General features: G+C 37.7%; 1 protein-coding gene across 1 annotated transcript in view; it reads left to right on the top strand.

The window, feature by feature from the left end:
• THSD7B (thrombospondin type 1 domain containing 7B) overlaps positions 1-22,295 on the top strand; it is a 720,951-nt gene that overhangs the window by 169,381 nt on the left and 529,275 nt on the right. The window contains exon 3 of the mRNA XM_006101466.3: positions 13,584-13,832. Coding sequence (XP_006101528.3) covers positions 13,584-13,832 — 249 coding nt within the window. The remainder of the gene's footprint in view (positions 1-13,583; positions 13,833-22,295) is intronic.

Here is a 22,295-nt window from a genome sequence, read left to right as displayed (position 1 = left end):
GCAATGGCTGTTACCATGTCATTGATCATCGGAGCGCCCTGTATTTACTCGGCAATGAAAGCTCTTGACTGTGCCTTTCTGGACAGTCACATTATCAATCTAGGACACCACAGAGCTCTAATTAATGCCCTTTACTGGTGTTCCCATTGATTACTATAACTTTTGATAATCACCTCAAGCAATTTTCTGTTCACAGTTGTATTTGCAATGTGGTAGGCAGTTTTATTATTTTTGGTGCCACCCTGCTCCCTAATCATTGATTTGCCTATTGGATTTAAACATCTTTTATTTCTAGTTCTCATTGCATGTCCTATTTTTTTCTCTTTTATTTTGACAGGAATTTCTCTGAGATTCTATTATTACATTTTAAAATAGCTGTCCTACAGCTTGTTCATTATGCAGTCTCAGATATCAGTTATGCTATTATTAAATTTTTATAATACCTTACTTAATGAAATGAAGTAGGCTTCTATATTCAGTTTTTTCTACTTTGTTTCTTTTCTTTAAATAAAAGTAGATCTGAATTATGAAACCCAATCTGAAGACTAGGCAATCAGTCCGTTTACCTGAGTATGAAAGTGGTTTAATTTATTGGCTGTGTGAATAAAATTCAGATGAATTTTATGGATTTTACTTTCATATCCTTAAATATAGAGGAACTTTTGGCATGGACAGTTTTAAGAGCTGTGATCATTTGGTACAACTGAAACATACCTAAATTCTCAGGCCAGTATAATGATTTCCTCTGAAAGTAGTTCCTGTAGGATAATAAATTTTAACTCTATCAAAGAAACATCATTGCTAAAGCTCAAATATTATTGTTACTTTGTTTTTTATTTCTATTACCTCCAACCCTTTGAACACACATATTGAAATATGTAGCTACATATCATTCTTAATACTCTTAAGAAATTTGGAGAAGGTTAAAGTCCATTTTATTCTGAGACTTGCACTGCATTTCATATCTCTATTGAATACTGTTTTGTAGTAACAAGAAATGAATACAATACTAAAACATTTTATTTTGGTATAGTATCACTTTAAGAATATTCATTTTCAAGAATTTAATATCTCAATATACATGTGTTTGTCTCATACCTATAGAATAATCTCTATCCCACAGAAGCAACTGAACAGCATATTTAAAATATAATTTCATATTGCTATATTAGTTTTAATATATGATTTTAGGTTTATTAACTGTTGAAAGTTTAAAAATGGTATAACTCAAAATAAGAAATTAAGAAGCATATTAATAGCTCAGATTTATGTTATAGAGAATTAGACAGAAAAATGTTATATAGTTCAAGCAGCGTCCCCATTGCTATAAATTCTAACCTAATATAAACATTACTTTTGTCAAGCAAGATATAAATTACCTCAGGTTAATTTGGCCAATCGAGTAAGTTATAGAGAAAATAAAACTCATAATCATCCAGCTAAAATTTATTAGTAATTCTTAATGTTTTTCTAGTCATTTTAAATTATTTCTTGCATTTAAAAAATTGTCTTCCAGACAAAGTTAAAAACAAACAAACTGTTTATTTAGCCAATTTTACTTGCTGAATCTTATCTCACAGTAGGCAGCTCACTTTTTAGTCTAGTTTCTAAAGCATCCAGGTATTTCACGCCAACCTTGGTGTGTGCATGTTTTTCTTCTTCAGATTATTATTCCTATTTTTAAAAGCTATTCTTATTAGTTGGAATGGTGGCAGAAAAATGTTATCCATTTGGAATCAAGATCATTAAAATAAATAGCATATATTTTACTTGACTTCCCAAATCTATTCTCTTAAAGCTTCTCTCAGTTCTGGTCATTTCTCTTCATTTCCCCATTCCCATTTTATTCTCTGGTGTTATTTTCATGATGACATCTTGGAGTCATTCTTTAAATTAGAATTTGTAATCTCCTGAAGCAACTTTTCTCTTGTTACTGTGCTGTAATTTGTATGAGCTGCTGCCATAGGAATAGTAGTGTTTTTGCTAATAATAGGGATAACTGTGCTTTCAAAGATTTCCAACGTACTTTCTTAGGCATATTGCACTTCTAAAAAATTCACTTGTAAAAAAAAATAACTTTTTTACTATAAAGAATACGTTGGAAGTTTTCAATTCTTTATTATTTTTAAGTAATTTATTTCAATAGAAATATTTCAGAAAACTGTACTTATAAACATTTTAAGTTAGTGTATGCAAAGACACTGCAGATCTCACACTCACATTTGCATATTAAACAGAAACAAAAAGTAAGAGAGAAACCAAGGGGCTTTTCACTCAAGGAGGTCATAGTGCAGTCCAGTTCTTCATGATGAGTAAGTCCCTCAAGTTCACTGGGATAAAGGATGAGAATGGTTTGTGTTTTCCTGTTTGTGATCATCATTGGATACTTGTCCCCACAGATGGTTATCTCCTTTAGATTACATTGTGAGTGAGTCCCCGCCACTCCCCACACACCCACACTTAGGTGGGCTGGAAAACAATGAATTTGTCATTAGTTAAAATGTAAGAACTCTTGAGAATCTGGTGACTTCTTATCAGCCATGCCTTCAGACCTGATTAGTCAGTAATTATTGCATTCTAAGAAAGTCTGCACAGATACCTCTGGGTAATTGTTGCAGTCCTCCTTGCAAATATTAAATTCTATACACAAATATTCCATAAATTAGAATAAGATTAGTAGAAATTAAACTTTCACAAGTCAGTACTTTACTCATGCATTTTTAATGAATTTTTACTAGTATTTTTTCCACGTATAAGGCAGATTTAGCTCTTTAGGGATTGGTTGATTTATAAATTGGTCATTATGTGACTTCAGCAAGGATTTTTTGTCAAATAACTTTTCAAGTTTCTGATCAAATAGAGCAACATGAACATAGCTATTTATTACTGCTATACTCTGAAACCCCACTTAAATAAAGGAATAAAAAGGCATAAACCCTGAAGGACAAAAATAATCAGAAAGACTATAAAAGCTAAAAAGAAAAATCAACAGATTCTGGGAGCTGGAAGCAGATGGATGAGTGGTAATTTTCTTAGCAGAGAGGAAAGCTGAAAGCTCCCCTTCAGTTGGAAGATCTTCAAGAAGCAAATCCATTTGCATGGCACAGCGAGAACACACGCAACCTGTGCTTTCAACACTTTTTCTCCTCCACCGCACATAGAAAGATATTTCACTGCCTTATTTGTATTTTTTAAAAAAATTATATGTTTTTATTGATCTTAGAGAGGGGAGGGGAGAGGTATATATAGAGAGAAGCATCTCTGCCTCCTGCACTAACACTCCTCCCACCTTCCCGCCACACACACACACACACACACACACACACACACACACACACACACACACTGGGGATCTAGCCTGCATCCCTGGCATGTGCCCTGACCAGGAATCCAACCATGACCTCCTGCTTCATGGGTCAACACTCAACCATGAGCCACACCGGCCAGGCTTCACTATCTTTGCGGTTCTGTTGCGGGTATTTGGCTGAGATCTGACCAATGAAATGTGGGCAGTTGTAACACAAGTCACCCTGAGGCTAAAATCATAAATCACTTTGGGCCATCTTCCTACTCTACCTTCCTTTTCTAAAAGTGAAAATGGAAGGCACACAATCTAGAATAGATGGTAAATCTATAATACAGGTACAAACTGGATCCTTAAGTCTTCAGGTAGAGGAGTGCCTTCTAGAAGAGCTGAATTATCTGTGTCAAACTCTATATGAAAGGAAAACACTTAGTCTGTTAAACCGTTGAGTTTTCAGGGTTTATTTGTTATCACAGTACAGCTCATTCTATTCTAACTAATACAAGATTCTTGGAAGGCTTAAGAATTATAGTTGGTAAGTAACTCTGAGGACAGATATGTTCAATATGCCTACAAATTATTCCTTTACCTACAGACCATAGTCTAAGTGTGAAACATCATTCTGTGAAAATGCAGGTTGTCAGAGTGCCCTGACAGCTCTCTTTCCCTAATCAGCTTTCATAAAGCCAACAGCTAGGTCTGTAAGCCCAACATAAGAGTTAGGAGGATTCCTATTTTGGAATAAATGGTGAGGGTCCCAAATAAAATGCTCTGAGTGCTGCATAATCAGTCAACAGTAATGTTTACTATTTGAAGAGTCCCACCTATAGTCAATGAGCTCCCAATCTGTGCTTGTGGTACCTCATTGTAATCCATAAGAGCAAAGGATCATTAAAGTAAAAACAAAAAATTGTAATTTATATTGTCAAAGATATGAAGGGAGATATTTCATTCATGGAATAAAAGCAGGATGATATTAAAAAGAAATAAGTAGGGAATAAGAAACTAATTTTACACATTAAATATTTTATTGCAATGTGTGTTAAGAATTAATACGAAGTTCAAAGATAATTTTGAAGAAATCTCTTTGAAAGACAAAAAAACACTGAACATAGAGAAAATAATATCAGAATTATATAGGTTAAATACGAAGGATGAATATATACAATGTTGATGTTTACAAAATTGGAGGTTTTATAAAACACCATTTATGAAAATCTATATCAAATTAATTGATGGCCTAAATATGAAATTGCAAAATATAAAGGTTTTTCTAAAAGAAAACATATGGGAGCATAACTTTATGACATTGAAATAAAGGAAAAATCTTAAATGTGGCATAAAGGTGCAAACTATAAAGGAAGACTGAACAACAAACTAAAAAATTGTGTCCCACAAAAAGATACTATGAACAAAATTAAAAACAAAATTATAGGAAAATATAGAAGAAGGAACAGGTTACTATATAGAAATTAGGTGTCTATATATTTATTTGTCATTATTGTCTACATATGTTTGTGAGTGTACTTCTTAAATTCAATGTGAAAAAGGTCAGATCAATAGAAAAATGGGTATATTCATTTCCAACTGATTTTGTAACACATAACAAAAAACGGAGAGGCTTAATACAAATTGTATTATCTTACAGTTCTGGAGGTCAGAAGCCTAAAAGTTAAGAAATCTTGAAATGGGGCCATTATTCTGTGTTTGTTTTTCCAGAGGTTCTTTTCATTTTCCAGTTTCTGGAGGCTGCCCGCATTCTTTGGCTCAGGGCCTTGCATTATTCCAAACTGTGATTCTGTTACCACATGTCCCTCTCCGTCTCTGGCCTTTTGCCTTCTTCATATAGGGACCCTTGTAATTATATTGGGCCCACCTGCATAATCTAGGATCATCTCTTTCTTTCAAAATCTTTAGCAATCACACTGCAGAGTTTCTTTTGGCATGTAAGGTAACGTATTCACAGTTTGTCGAGATTAGAGTGTGGACATCTTTCCTGGGCCATTATCAGCCAACCACAATGGACAAACAATAGGAAAAGTCCACTTAATAGAATAGAAAAATTGAGTGGTCACTAAAGATGTGAGAAGAATATAGATCTCAGTGGTAATCTAGAGAAGAAAATGCACTTTTTCAACAATTTGGAAAAACTACATTTAATAATACCAAGCTTTGAACAGGTAGGAAAAAAGAATGTTCACGATATTTAATACATTTGATACATGAATATGGTCCAACTCTGTGGGGAAGCACGGGACTTGGCTGGAAAGTCTGTAAGGAGGATTCTCTGAAAGATCGGGGGCCTCTAGGGGGACCTTGCAGAAGGCGGCAGCCCCTGCCTTGACTTTTCCAAACAAGTCCGAGCCTCCGGGTGTTTTGAGGTTCCTTTCATGCCATCTCTTAGGAAAGCAGCCTTCCTTCCTTACCTGGAAAGACTGCCATGAACCACGTGACCAAGCAAGGTACCAGGCTCTTTATCCAAGGGGCTTAAGGGCTTCAAAGTCAATCTATTCCTGAGAGCTCTCTGGTGACATGCAGAGTCCTGGCATGTCTCTCTCTCAGACATGACATTTCAGCAAAGTTTTGGTTAATAAAACTACAACTGGAAACTGACCTATGTCCTGTTATGAAGAAATCAGATTCTTACTAGATTCATGCAAACACATTGCTAAGAGAACAATAATTACCAAAACTATAATTATTTTTAGTCCATTTAGTTCTATAATTAAATTCTTTTTCTCCTGATTTTTCTTGCCAGTTTTTCTATAAATCTAGATACTGTATAGAGTTCTAATAATTTTTATCTAATTCAAGGGGATGATCTGAAAGTTTATTCTCAGAGATATGTAGCTTAAAATAAATCGGAGTCCTTTCTGTGAGTCTTCAGAAGATGTAACTTTTTTTTAAACACATTATAATAAAACAGTGACTATCTCCAAATGAGAAGAAATTTAAAAGGACATGGTTATTGATTTGATTATAATGCAAATAGCATGGAATCCTGTCCTTTCTGCAAAACACAATATTCTACAATATCATGTTATAACAATTAGTTATAAATGAAAGCATATTAGAATCTATTTAATATGTACATATAAATAGAATATAATTATTATTTCCTTATTTGACAGAACTCCCCATATACCTTAAATATGAAATTTCTTTCATAAGCAAAGAAAACAAATCTTAAAATTCAAACCCTGGGAAGGTAGTCAAATATATTATATTATTATATATTATTATTATTATTAAACAGTATTAAGTAATCTGTTTATTTAAAGTAATCAACTTCCTGATTAACATAGCATAATCATTTTAATAATATATATAAAACCATTGCTTCCTAGGGAAATACAGAAAAAACCTTTTTATTCCTTACTTTCAGAAATAGGCTTATTTTTCCAATGGAAAACATACTTATATTCTTTTTTTTAAATATATTTTATTGATTTTTTACAGAGAGGCAGGGAGAGGGATAGAGAGTTTGAAACATTGATGAGAGAGAAACATCGATCAGCTTCCTCTTGCACACCTCCTCCTGGAGATGTGCCCGCAACCAAGATACATGCCCTTGACCGGAATCGAACCTGGGACCCTTCAGTCCGCAGGCCGACCCTCTATCCACTGAGCCAAACCGGTTAGGGTCATACTTACATTCTTAAGCATAACAGAGATAGTGAATTCCTTAGCTGAGAAACAATTCCCTGGAACTTGGAAATCCCAAGCGGGCTCCAATGGCTTACTGCGCGGTTACTTTCATTTTCTTACTCTTCGTTTTTGAGGGTTCCACTGTGTTTCCTTGCACTCCTAGCTCCTCACATGGGACACCACTTTGCCGGGACTGACTGGCAGACCTTGAGCAACAGATGAATGATGACTCTGACACACATTTTTGTGAAAGAGAAGGCTAAAGGGCTGTTTTGCTTTGGGAGCAAACAGCCTCAATGGCCTGCCTCCTTAGGCTTTTCTTGTAACAACAGCTTGAACTAAAATGAACTATTAGATACTATCAGTAGGATAAGCATCCTTGAGAAGGCACATGCTTCTACAAGGTTGGGTCTAAAAGGCTAAACATAGAGATTTTAGCAAAACACATGAGGGCTTGGGCTTGTTTGGAAAAGTCAAGGCAGGGGCTGCCACCTTCGGCAAGGTCCCCCTTAGAAACCCCCAACCTTTCGGAGAATCCTCTTTACAGACTTTCCAACCAGGTCTGGTGCTTCCCCCCACACTCCAGGCAAACATAGTAGGGAAAATTTATCACACATGTGTAACAAATAGATACATGTAAAGGAGTTAAAATATATAATCCTGTGGAATTGCAAGAAATTAGGCAAACCAAAGGGTGCGCTAATGGGAGACTGAATACATATAAATTGGAATGTAATTAATAAAAATAAATGACCATTATCTGCATTTATCAACATAGACTAGAGCAGCAGTTCTCAATCTGTGGGTCACGACCCCTTTGGTGGTCGAATGACCCTTTCACAGGGGTCGCCTAAGACCATCCTGCATATCAGATATTTACATTACGATTCATAACAGTAGCAAAATTACAGTTATGAAGTATCAACGGAAATAATTTTATGGTTGGGGTCACAACATGAGGAAATTAATTTAAAGGGCCAGAAGATTGAGAACCACTACTAGAGGCTCAGTGCACAAAATTCGTGCATAGGTAGGGTCCCTAGACCTGGCTGGTGGTCAGGGCCGATCTGTGGGGAGACCAGCCAGGTGATTAGGACCCCTGCTCGCACCCACCTTGGCTGGCCTGGCGCCACCCACTTGTCAGCACCGCTGCCGCTGCTGATCGGGGCCTGCAGGCTGGGGGCAGCTGCTACATTGAGTATCTGCCCCCTGGTGGTCAGTGTGCATCATAGTGACTGGTTATTCCCTGGGTTGTTCTGCAGTTCAGTCGATTTGCATATTAGGATTTTATATAGATAGATAGATTTAGGAGTCAGAATATTAAGTGAGGGAAACAATTTCCAGAGTCATCCTATATAATATAGAGGGACTATGCAAATTGACCGTCACTGCGCCACAAAGATGGTGGCGCCCACAGTGGAGGGGGGGTGGTTTCTTTTTTTTTTTTTTTAAATATTTTATTGATTTTCCACAGAGAGGAAGGGAGAGAGACAGAGAGCCAGAAACATCGATGAGAGAGAAACATCGATCAGCTGCCTCCTGCACATCTCCTGATGTGCCCGCAACCCAGGCACATGCCCCCGACCGGAATCGAACCTGGGACCCCTCAGTCCGCAGGCCAACGCTCCATCCACTGAGCCAAACGGGCCTCGGCGGGGGGGGGGTGGTTTCTTTAACACAAGATGGCTGTACCCACAGTGGCGGCAGAGTTCCCATAATGAGTCTTAATGAGCAATCAACAGGGACCTGAAGCTGTGCCCCCCCCACCCCATGGGGCTTGACAGGGGACCTCAGGCTGCTCCCCTGCCCTGGTGCCAGGCCAAGGGACATAAGGTCATGCCCCCCACCTGGCAGGGCTTGACGGGGGACCTCAAATCAGAGGAAGATTTTCATATACATTTTACTAATTTTCTTTTGTCTCTGACACTTCTATTATAGAGAAAGGGCAAATAGCAATATTAAGATATTTCCTCTAATCCTTTTTTTAAAAAAATATATTTTATTGATTTTTTTACAGAGAGGAAGGGAGAGGGATAGAGAGTCAGAAACATCGATGAGAGAGAAACATTGATCAGCTGCCTCCTGCACACCCCCTACTGGGGATGTGCCCGCCACCAAGGTACATGCCCTTGACCGGAATCGAACCCAGGACCCTTCAGTCCGCAGGCTGACGCTCTATCCACTGAGCCAAACTGGTCACGGCTCCTCTAATCCTTTTAATGTGCATGAATTTCGTGCACCAGGCCACTAGTATGTATAATAAAACAACATTTTTTTTTAATAAAACAACATTTAAGCAAAGGTTTTAAAAACATGTGAAACAACGAGTGCTACATGCTATTTATGAACATATACATGTTAGTTATAAGTATAAAAACATGGTAGAGAATAATATAAATCAATTTTAGGACAGTGGCTATGTCTGGGGAAATAGATGGAATTGAGATGGCAAAGAACACAGGAAATTTAACCTAAATTTGTAATTATTTATTTATTTAATGAAATCTGAAGTAGATGTTGGCCTTTTCTAATAAAGAATGAGATTATTTATTATATTACTCTTCTGAATGTTCGAGATATTTAATTTTATTTTAAAGTAGTAATTGAAGTGTTAGTGAACTGAGGATACTTTTCTGGTGATTTCTTTCTTATAACAGCCCCTGTCCTTATTTTGTAAGTAAAAAGATTTCCTTACATTTCTAGAGGAAGTAAGAATTACTAGAATATTTTTTAGTTTCACAATTTCCTTTACAATTGAATACTTGAAAAGTAATTTATAAATGACAACGAACTCTGTAAATGTCAAGTAGGTACAATTACTGTAGTATCTCTTGAAAAGATAAATCAACAGAATATGTTTGTTTTATTAAAAAGGTGCACCACCTTCTCTGAAAGGGTCCATCTCCATTTCTGTCTGCAGACAAGAATCTTTGTTAGGGGTTTTAGTTATAGGGGTGGGGAACCTTTTTCTTGCCAAGGTCCATTTGGATATTTATAACATCATTTGCAGACCATTCTAAATTATCAACTTAAAAATTAGCCTGTTGTATTTGGTCAAACATTTAATTAAATCACCCTTAATGCCTTGGCAGGGCCAGACCAAATGCTTTCTTGGGCCTCATACAGCTGTGGGCTGGGCGTTCCCCACCCTGGTGTATTATAAGGTGATTCTGCTTACACTAAGGGTCACCACAACTCTGGGGTGTGAGCAGATCATGTTTTATTATTCTGTTTTTCCCTGCAGTCATGAAACCAAGAAGTCAAGAAACGAAGGTCATGATAATGTGATGCAAAATTCAGGACCCAGATATTTCCGATTCACAATTTAATTCTGATTCAATAATCTAGTAAAATGAAATCTCATGGATCAAATTAGACCAGGGTCCTGTATGATACCTTTTATGATTACTTTTTTTATTAACTAAGGAGGCTGGTTAGTGAAAAAAACAACAAACACTAAAACAAGTAAATATCTAATCAACAGAACATATCCCCTTTCTAATTCCAATAATTAGGAGCCCTTTCCCAAAGCACAAGAATACTTGAATAAACCCAGCCACTCCATGCAAGTGCTTGTACTGTTGGAATCCTATTATTCATCCTACTGGTCTAATGGCATGGGCCATTTCGGGGAAGATGAGCAACAGAGAATGAAAGTTGGTAAATGGGAAGAAACAAACCACCACTTCAGTTGTAGACAGAGAACTGCATACTGTGAGACCTTCTTAATAAAAGGAAGCAGAAAGTCCACCTTGGAAATTGAAATTCTTTCTAAAAACATACACAAATCAAAAAGCTTTAAGTTTCTGTATGAGTTTGCTAGTGCTGCCTGAACAAATGACCACAGAGTAGGTTCTTCAACAGTTGGCATTACTTTTCTCACACTTATGAGGCTGGAAAGTCCAAAATCAGGTGCCAGCAGGGTTGGTTTCTTCTGGGCCTCTATGCTTGGTTTGTAGAAGGTTGTCTTCTCTCTATAGCCTTCCCTCTCTGTGTGTCTGTGTCCTCATGTCTTCAAATAAGGATATTAGATGAGGGCCCACTCTAGTGACCTCATTTTAACTTAATTCCTTCTTTAAGGACTTCATCTTCATGTACAGACTACAGACACATCTGAGTTAGGACTTGGGGATTGGGCATCTCAGTCAATAGCAATTTCTGAAAAGTGTCCCTCTCTCCCTCTCTCCCTGTTGTGCAGTGAGTACATTCTGTATTAGATGGGGTATTTTCAAGGGAGATTCTTCCCAGTGTGCATTTATTCCAAGCCCCCAGAGGTCCCATTGGAAGGAGTAGTGGTAATGAAGTATACATTCGCTTTTTCATTTGGAAGGAAATAATGTGATCTGAATAGATTTCAAAATACTACTGGACCAAAGGATGCTCTTATATTATTGTGGCTTTTGAAAGACACACTAACTCCCCATGGCTTCATGTAGGATATCAGTATAGAAATCTCACTATGATTTGTTCATCAAAATGGTCACATGAGTTATTTTCCCCCTTCACATCACCTTCTGTAATCCATTTCTCTGTTGGTGGCTCCCTTATCTACATATTTTCCCAAGTCAGAAACTTAGAATCATTTTAATACTTCTTTCCTTTTTTTGGATACATTACCAAACTCTGTCTATAGCTCATCCTATATAATAAAAGGCTAGTATGTAAATCGACCGAACGGCAGAATGACTGGTCACTATGACACGCACTGACCACCAGGGAGTAGATGCTCAACAGAGGAGCTGCCCCTTGATGGTCAGTGCACTCCCACAGTGGGAGCGCCACTCAGCCAGAAGCCGGGCTCATGGCTGGCAAGTGCAGTGGAGTGCAGTGGAGGTGGCAGGAGCCTCTCCCGCCTCTGCGGCAACACTAAGGATGTCCAACTGCTGGGCTGAGGGACTCCCACCTCCCCCGCCCCCAGTGCACGAATCTCGTGCACCAGGCCTCTAGTTATGCCATAAGATACCATAAGCCCTTTCTTTGATTTTGTATTTCCATCAAAATTATCTTTCCCCATCCCCCCAAAAGTAAAGGATACCTTTGAATGAATAAAGGAAAGGTTAACCCCAAGGAAGTAAAAGGAATGTATGCCAATCAATATTTGAAATATTACCTTGCTATGTGAGTCTGTTTTCCTTCATTTAAAATTATTTAATGTTCAATTAAATACAAATTTCTTAGCTCTTGATAAGAAGCCTTTTAAGACATACTTTTGAAGAACCCATATACCTATTATCTATTTACTTTCCTCTTTGTACTTGATGCTTCATATTTTGAAAAATTTATGACAGTTGACAAGTTGGCTTTTACTTTCCTCCAGCAGTATGCCTGTAAATGTTTAAGTACCAGTCTTCAGGTGTCAGGGGCTTGATCTGTAGCATTTGCTGATATTTGTAGTATAAATACTCCCACTGTGACCCATTTTAAGTGACTTACATGAAGTCAACTGGCTTGAAAAATTCTTGAAAATGTAACAGTTGGTTCTTATAAAACAGTATTTCCAGCTCTGGCATACCACTGGTTTTCATCCCCACAAAGTGTTATATCAAGTCTTTAATATTCACTTTTCCTAACTTAGTCTTCTTTCTGTGCCTGAGAAATTCCTACTAATCTTTAAAAATACAGCTCAGATGTTCTCTCTTAGAACCCCCCCCTTCACCTCCACCGCTGCCTTTCCAGGTGGCCCAACATTGCCTCATCAGTGTTTGTCCTCATCACTAATTATAAATGCTTTTACATTGAATTCATCACATTATTTTATTTCTTTACCTGTTTCTCAATTAGATTGCTAGTATTTGATAGCACTCAAATTTTATAGATGAGGAAATTGCTGCTCAGAGCCTTAAAGTGTAGCGAAACATCATATTTGTTCTGTGTGTGTGTGTGTGTGTGTGTGTGTTTTATATAACCTAGTATTTAAGAGAATGGATAGCTGAATACTCTAAAGCTTACATTTACCTTTGTTTGACCTTAGACTAATGTTTTCGCTTTCCTAAGCCAAGGATTTTTTATCTATAAATAGCCATGATAATATGTGAGCTCAACGCCCTAGCTGGTTTGGCTCAGTGGATAGAGCATTAACCTGTGGTCTCAGGGGTCCCAGGTTCAATTCCAGTCAAGGGCACATGCCTAGGTTGCAGGCTCGATTCCCAGTAGGGGGTGTGCAGGAGGCAGCCGATCAATAATTCTCATCATTGATGTTTCTATCTCTCCCTCTCCCTTCCTCTCTGAAATAAATAAAAATATATTAAAAAATATGTGAGCTCATGAGGTTGTGGAAGTGCCTGTGAAGTGCAGCAGTGTGTGCCACCTGGGGACCAGTCAATAAATGGTAACTGTAGGCTATCTCCTAGGTGAAACACTTAGATGATCCTTCATTATAAATATAAGATATACTCACCTACATATGTGTCTTGCTAGATCGAAATAAGTTCAGTTTCAAATGAAAGAGAGCGTGCATTTTTAAAATGCACATCCTTCCATTTTTTATCATGGTGCCTGTAACATTATTTAAATCCTCAAATGTGAACACATAAACCACATTTCAATTTTTTTCTTTAATTATAGGCACTTCATAGTGCTGGTTGCATCGGTTTAATCGGGAGCTGACTGGTTTCTGCTTATGTCCCTTTAGCCTTTGCATGAAAGACTCCTTCCCTTTGACTGTCCAGTCCTGCATCATGCCGAAAGACTGTGAGACCACCGAGTGGTCCTCCTGGGGTCCCTGCTCCAAGACGTGTCGTTCAGGGAGCCTCTCGCCGGGATTCAGGAGCAGGAGCCGGAATGTGAAGCACATTGCTATCGGAGGTGGAAGGGAGTGCCCTGAACTTCTGGAGAAACAGGCCTGCATTGTCGAAGGAGCAAGTTTGCAGCCATGTCCCAGGTACTGTGTGTCCTGTGGTGTGAGTATTCAGGTTTCAATAAAACCTCATGTTATGTGATTTAGGGATGTTACAATAACAACAATATCCATGACTCATATGTGTTGAGTCTTTTACTCAACGCAGAGTTCCATGCTAGTGTAGCACAGTAGGTTAAGAGCATGGGCTTTGGTACCGATTTTCTAGGTTCCAATCCTCTTTCTGTGACTTTCTAATTATGTGAATTTCAGCAACTGACTAAATTCTAGTGCAGTGATGGTGAACCTATGACAAGCGTGTCGGAGGTGACATGCGAACTCATTTTTTTGGTTGATTTTTCTTTGTTAAATGGCATTTAAATATATAAAATAAATATCAAAAATATGTTTTTGTTTTACTATGGTTGCAAATATCAAAAAATTTCTATATGTGACACGGCACCAGAGTTAAGTTAGGGTTTTTCAAAATGCTGACACGCTGAGCTCAAAAGGTTCGCCATCACTGTTCTAGTGTCTAGTTTATATCTCTACTAGCAGTACTTCATTCATCACCTGGCACATAATAAATGCTCAATGACTGTTAGTTATCATTACCTGACATGTTATGCCTAACACTTTTAACAACCTAAGAAACTATTCATAGTATCTTCATTTTGCAAGTGAGGACATGACTGCTCAGAGAAATTAAATAATCTTTGAGGTTATAAAGTTAATGAGTGGGAGTACCCCTTTTTAAATTCAGTTCTGCCTCCAGACCTAACTGCCATCCTGTGGTATTCTATTACATCCCCCAGGAGCCAGAGGATGTTGGACATAAGGTTGCCACCTATTAGTAGCTATATTTTAACATCTTGATATTGGATATTTTTTTTCTGGCTACATAGCCCTTGGGCAAGACCTCCAGTGTATTTTTCTTTGTGTTGTTGGCTCATGATGGGCCCAGTCTGACAATCACAGAAATCATTCATGGCTGGTTGTTCAGAGTGGGTTTGGGATGGATTTATGGTAACTCCTATTAGACAGCTTCCCTGAAGTATATCTGCTAAATCTGCAGGTATTTGAGATAGACCTTTCCTATAGTTTCTAAGATATGAGAATCATTTTCCCAGCAAAAATGAAATGAGGCAAAACAAATAGCTTCTTGTAGAAATAAATCACATGTCAATATGGGGAGGGTAGTGGGTTACAAACTCAATAGGTGTTTTGATGGACCTGGCTATTTCCTAAACCTGAAATGATGTGCGTATTGGGTGGTGAGGGTAAAGAGGGGGGCCAGTTTCTCTTGTCATATTCTTAGCTACCCACTTCCTATGCCTCCCCTTTGATATCAGTGTAGATTTAGCATACTCTTTACATGCTGATTGCTCATGTTTTTACTATGATGACTGTTAGGGTTGGGGCAATGACATGGCAATGAAAGAATTAACAACTGAGAGAACAGATGCAGAGAGGAAATTTATTTTACTTTTCAAGGAGGAAAGGGCTGGTGTATTGCTACTCAATACAGGGCAGGCTTGTACTTTTAAAGAGCAACCAGTTGCTGTTGCTAGGTGATAAGGAAGGGAGAGTAATTGTGTTGAAGTTAATCAGATTGGGAGGTGGGGTTGTGTTGAAAAGTTTCAGTTTGCTTTCCAGGAGATAGTCCAGCAAATGTCCTAGGGTGGTCTCTTTATCAACTTCTTTTCAAGCCTGTAAAACGTGCTTAGAGAAGATGTTATGAAGAGTTCAAAAGAGGCTTGTCTGAAGGGGAGGGAGAAGGGAACTTCCTATTAACTGGAGAGTCTTTGGTGCAAATTATCCTGGAGTTGTTAAAACAGCAGGGTGGAGGGGGATGCAAGAATGCAACCTTGAGAGTAGTCTTAATTTGTTCTACAGTTTGCACAGAGGAGCCAACAATCTTGGGACTTAATTACCAGGTGCTTCTCATAAATTGTGGAAAGGCCACAGCAAAGAAAAGGAGAGGCCTTTTTTTCTGTCCTTATAATGACCCCTTAGATTCTGATTATTTTTACCTCAAAAGCAGACAGTAGGTGCATTTCATGATTCTTTACAGATTAAGATATTATCTCACAGAATTTTCCCTCTTTTTGTTGAGTACATGTCCTATCTTTCAAATCACTAATTTTGGGGCAAAGCATGGTATTGGAAACAGCATAAAACGTGGGATCTCTGTCCTTGAAGTTGGATAGACCTGGATTAAAATGGCATCACCATCACTTATTAGCTGCGTGTCCTTGGACAAACTGTACAATTTCTCTAAGATATTTAAGTCTTTAGCCCAGCTGGTATTGCTCATTGATTGAGCTTCAATCCATGAACCAGGAGGTCACGGTTCAATTCCTGTTATGGCGCATGCCTGGGTTGTGGGCTTGATTCCCACCCAGTAGCAGGTGTGCAGCAGGCAGCTGATTGATGATTCTCTCTCATCAGTGATGTTTCTCTCTCCCTTTCCCTTCCTCTCTCTGAAATCAATATATATATATGTCTAATTATGCTGCCTGTGTTGAAGGTTAAAAAGCTACATACCAGATATGTAAAATGTTAGTCCCAGTGAGAACAGTGACCTTTATTATTGCTATTTTGTGGTATTCTGATTTCCTTCAGAAGGAGAATCTCTCTTTCCATATAAGGCATACTGCGGTAATTAATTGTGGGTAATTTGGAAATCTTTTTTCCCCCTGGTGAACTTCCAGGAATTGAATCTGGTTTCAGTGTTGATCTTGATATTGATGACTTTTTTCTTCATTCTTTTCATGGAAGAAATGTGTCTTCCAGATATTTTAAACATTATTTTGATGTGTCTTCCAGATATATTAAACATTATTTTGATTTATAGACATTACTCTACTTTTCCTTCTTTGTTGATAACTATTACAATTCTCTTGGAAGTCAGGGTGGTGCCTTCCTGAGGTTGCAAAGAAAGTTGACTTTCATCTACATTTGTTGAATAGTTGCTGCACTCATTGAGACTTACAAAGTCAGAGATTCTGTAAAGATCTTTTAGAATAACACAGTTTATCATCCAAAGGCAAACTTTGAGAGTAAAAGGAATATACATTGGTATTGTTCAGATTCAAGTTGAGGACCATGTGGCTCTGAAGTTAGTGTTTTTTCCATTAAACGACAATTTCATGATATTCACAGTGAAGACACACCAAGATATGGATGTATATAAACATATACATGTATTCATATGTATCATTTATCCCCCCAAATGGGGATGGCAATTATTCAATATGTACCCAATATGAATTTCTCTATTGATCTTCATTTCATTGTACCTCGACATCTGAAAATAGAGACTGAAACATTATATTGGTGATGAACGTGGCCCCCTAGCTCTGCTACTTGATGATGTTACTGAACTTGACATTTTTTATTTATTTTAAATTTTTAGAAGAGAATTATTTATTTATTTAGAGAAATATGGATTTGTTGTTCCAGTTAATTATGCATTCATTTGTTGATTCTTGTACAGTCCCTGAACGGGTATTGAACCCATATCCCTGGTGTATCAGGATGACACTCACCAACTGAGCTACCTGGCCAGGGTGAGTTTGACATTTTTTAAAAACCTTTTCAAATAGTGAATTTGCAGGAAAAGTGAATCTTTGAAAATTCCCTGAATACCAATCAATGTTTCTAGGGAGAATGTTGTGCTAATTAAAGATTCCACTGGGTGGTAGAAAGGACAAGGCATACATAACAGCAACACAATTAACATTGTCAAATCTTATTTGTCTGCAATCTGAGCTGTGGCCTCTACCACAGGAAAGAATAAAAGCTGTCTACAAACTTGTTTCTATTTTGACATTGGTGATTAAAATTCATTGTGAATGAGAGAAATGGGAGCAAAAGTCTATTAGGTATCAAAAATGCCTATTTTTCCTCTCCCAGAATTCATGACCAATTCATATGCATCAAGCAATTTCATTCACCAAATTTCTCTCCAGCAGGTAAATGTACATTTCTATGACTTTTCATAGTGTTTCTTAAAACTCTCTTAGAATGTGGTTTGGCTTTTATCCTTCTACCGTCTTTGCTGTAGGACACATGTTCATTCATTCTGTAAATACACAATGAGCTCTTTCTATGTGTCAAACACTGTTGTAAGTGTTTGGGATACATCTTCATCATGGGACTTCAATTTTAGTAAAGATACACCAAGTAAATATAATACATTAAATAAACTATGTTTGTATGAGCTGTAGAAAAAGTATGATAATTGAGCCAGGGAAAGATTGAGGCTTCTGGGATGCTGTGATGGGAGTCAGCTCAGTGTATAGAATTAAACAGGGTTATTAGAGAAGCCTCATTTGAACAGGCAGCATTTGGATGCGAAGGGGAGGGGGGAAGCTTGAAAGAAGTAAGGAAATCTGCCATTTATGTAATTTGGGGAAGAATATTTTTTTCAAGAAAAGGGTAGTGCTAGAAAGGGTTCTAGTTTCTGTATATGAATATTGCATAGCATTGGTGCTACTTAGTGATTCATAGACCATCATTTTAACTCAAAACACTATGAATGCCAGTTCCTAAGGCATCATTCCATAAAAGGGACACTTTGGAAGTTGCCTTGGGGCGACCAACTTAATTTGAAAGGAGATAGACTAGTGTATGTTGTGCTAACTTGGGAAATTTTAGCTCTATCAGGGAGTTAGCTTTGTGTATAGCTTTAAACTTATTTCAAGGGTTTGCTATATTTGACCAAGACATACATAACCAAGATACCCCTTCCTCCATCATTATACAGTCTACTTGTAATTTTTTGCTCTGCCCCAACATAACACTAAGCACTCAAATTGTATATTAAGGGGTGGGAATAGAAATAAGAGAGGGGATACATTTGCATGTCACTTGACACCTTTTTTCTTGGTGTGTTTATCTCCTACCATTGACCTTTAAGACCTTAGGCATTATGTTATTCTTTGTTATTTCAAAATACTGAAACACAAGGAACCTTGGTTCCTATGTTTTGCTTAACAACTAAATTATTAGATCCTGATGCAACTAAGAGGAAGGTGAAAAGCATTCGAAGACCATAGATGGTCAGATGGTCCTGTTTACTAGATAGCATAGGAAAGTCAGAGGATCCAGGGACTATAATATCTAAAATATTTAATGTCAGAGATCTTAGACATAACCTGAAGCTGAAACAGCTCTGACTCCAAATCCCATGTATTTAAGTAGAGCCCATTCTTGTTGAAGACACGGTAGCACACTAGAATATTGCAAAACATCAGCTGTAGATATCCTTCTTGGGAATGGCAGCTCAGATGACCTCCCTAACAAGGAGGCAACAGATTTCATGCAGAACTGACTATTCTACCTTGGAACTGGTCATTTAGAGTTTGAAATAAAATACAAGACAGCACTAGTAAAAAGTGACAGTGACCAATGTAGAGTGAAACTCTTAAAAGATCTCAAGGCAGAAGCTGCATGGCTGACTGTATTATATAGACTGTGTGATATTACCACACAGAAGAGCCAGTATGTAAAACATTGCTTCAATAGTTGAGTCTTGCATTGAATAGATAAACTCTTATAATCCACCCCTCCTTGTCTCTGATATGGATGAGTTTATTCTTATTATGGGTAATCTAGAAATTCTTCATGAAAAGTTAATCTCTGCAGACTCAGATTAAGACTTCTGAGTCTCCTGCAGCTACTTTAATTCCCTCGTAAAACAAGCCCCTGTCTCCTTAAGTTCTCTCTAAGGACCTGACACCAATTTCAAATGTTCTAGATAAAATCATCATTTCTCCAGATCTTTTTAGATGGATATTGAAGCCAGGGAGAGAGTCAAGGGAAAGGGGGGCATAAAAGCTGGCTCAATTGTTGACTTCCTTCATCCATTGGAAAAAAGTTAGTGCTGGGGGTGACATGTCATGCAGAAATGTTTGTTCACCACCTGCTTCAGCCTGAAACTGTGCAGTTTGGGAACCTGAAAACTTTACTTTTATGATCGCTTAGTTTATTCATCTTAAGAATCTAGTGTACTGAGAAAAACAAATATCACTTGATCTCACTTATTTGTGGAATCTAATGAACAAAATGAATTGACCAACAAAATAAACCGAAAGCATGGAGGCATGGCGCAGACTGATATACCTCGATGTGGGGTTGGGGGACCAGAAGACATAAACCAAAGAACTTATATGCATAGCCCATGGACACAGGCAATATGGTAGTGAAGACCTGGGGATGGTGGTGGTATGGGCTTGGAGGAAGAAGTAAAGGGGGGGAAATAAGAGATATCTGTAATACTATCAACAATGAAAAATATATTTTTTAAAAAGAATCTAGTGTAGTATACTTTTTAAAAACAAAAATGTCCAGAATATGGTAACCATATCCTCTAAGATTTTTTAATAGTTAGTAATGCTTCCACAATTCATTTTTATTTATTTATCATTTTCCTTTACTGTAGAATGGATAGCATCTATAAAAATACCTGACTCATAGTAAATGCTCAATAAACAATGGATGGATGGATGGATGGATGGATGCTCAAATGTAGGACAGTTTTCAAACAATATGGTGCATAGAATACTTTATTTCATTTTTATACTTACTATATAATGTGTGTATGGAGGATCCAAAGCCATTTCTTATAAATAACAGCTGAATTTGGCATCACCAAGGAGGTCAAATGTGGACACCTACTCAGGGAAGAGAGGAACACACCAAGATTGAGGTGGTCCCTGTGACCTTGCTTTTGCTAACAATGTGTCTGCCTTGCCAGCCAAGAAAAATCTCTGTTGTCATTGGTTATAAGAGTAGCTCCAAAAGGGTGAGGAATGAGTTCAGATCTAAATTTGGAAAAGTTTGCCTTCCAGAACAGAACACCATGTACATCACCGAACACATCTTCTCTATCTTCTTCCATTTTCCACAGCGCCCACACCCGGTACATAGTAAGTGCAGCTTTTCTGCAGCAGCTGAGGGGTAGAGGGGTCATGGACTGGAACCCTCAGGAGAATCTGTTTTAGAAAATAAACAACTGTTTCAAAGTTATAAAGTGTTTCAACAGAAGGAAACTGATGCTTTTTATTGAGTCCACCTTTTGCTGATGCATATAGTTTCATGAGTCCCCACTGTGCCACTTTAAGCCCTCCCGGATGGAAGATTTGTTCCCCTGTTAGTGTAAGAAAGGTAACGCACTGCTAAGTGCTGTGCATAGCGATAGAACTCTATTAATAATACATGCGTGGAGGTTGGCTAGCAAAGCCGTCTGCTGAAGAGCAAAGAGCTTTGCACTTCAGAGTAGCTTTCCATAATCAATAGTTCCACTCTATTCAATAAAAAATTACCAGAGCGTAAAATGTAGAGACCTTGATCGGTTCCCTTTATTTGGTTGTCTGTTCAGCAAAAAAATGACAAGTTAATTCTTTCTAAATGCATTTACAACTTTAAAAGAACAACAGACATTATCATAAATTAGTCATGCTGCAGTAACTAATTTTTAACATACACACATTCAATTTGCATACCTCGCACCAGTGTTTCAAATCCAAGTGTGTTTGCAAAACATGCTTAGTCAAAACATGACCATTAACTAATGCAATTATTCTTTCAATCTGTCCTCATTAAATTACTTAAGATTCTACCCCATGTTACTCTGCTTGGAGTCTAAGGCTTTAGAAGGAGAAAATAAATCTACTCTTTTTAAGCAACTCTAAACCTTATGAAAGTGACAAAGCCTGCATTCTAAAGGGCAGAACTTGCTATAAAACTCTGAAGGTCCTGCCTTCCTATTGCTATTAGAATCATTTTAAGTTACATTAGTAGGATGGGGGAGGGGTGTTTTAAAAATAGTTGCTAAATGTGCCTACTTTTATAATTTTGGCTTTGCTAATTTAGGACATCACTGCTCATTACTTCACAGCAATTAATTAATTCCTTACCCTTTCTCCTCTCCCCCACTTTCATTTGGAGGATAGTTTGTTTTCGGGATTCCTTGGCTTAGCCACCAAACCCTAAGGAAGATTAGCAGGCTTTTCTAATCCAGAAATTTCTTTTTTTAAAAAATATATTGTATTGATTTTTTACAGAGAGAAAGGGAGAGGGATAGAGAGTTAGAAACATGATGAGAGAGAAACATTGATCAGCTGCCTCCCTATATACCTCCCACTGGGGATGTGCCCGCAACCAAAGGTACATGCCCTTGACCAGAATCAAACCTGGGACCTTTCAGTCCGAAGGCCGACACTCTATCCCAGGCGTGGGCAAACTACGGCCCGCGAACCGGATTCGGCCCGTTTGAAATGAATAAAACTAAAAAAAAAAAAGACCGTACCCTTTTATGTAATGATGTTTACTTTGAATTTATATTAGTTCACACAAACACTCCATCCATGCTTTTGTTCTGGCCTCCGGTCCAGTTTAAGAACCCATTGTGGCCCTCGAGTCAAAAAGTTTGCCCACCCCTGCTCTATCCACTGAGCCAAACCAGTTAGGGCTAATCCAGAATTTCTTGATGGAAATATG

This window comes from Myotis lucifugus, unplaced genomic scaffold, assembly GCF_000147115.1.
Source record: "Myotis lucifugus unplaced genomic scaffold, Myoluc2.0 scaffold_364, whole genome shotgun sequence".
In the NCBI taxonomy this organism is placed as follows: Eukaryota; Metazoa; Chordata; class Mammalia; order Chiroptera; family Vespertilionidae; genus Myotis; species Myotis lucifugus.
The sequence above is the reverse complement of the archived record's forward strand: the minus strand, read 5'-3'. Positions and strand labels throughout refer to the sequence as shown.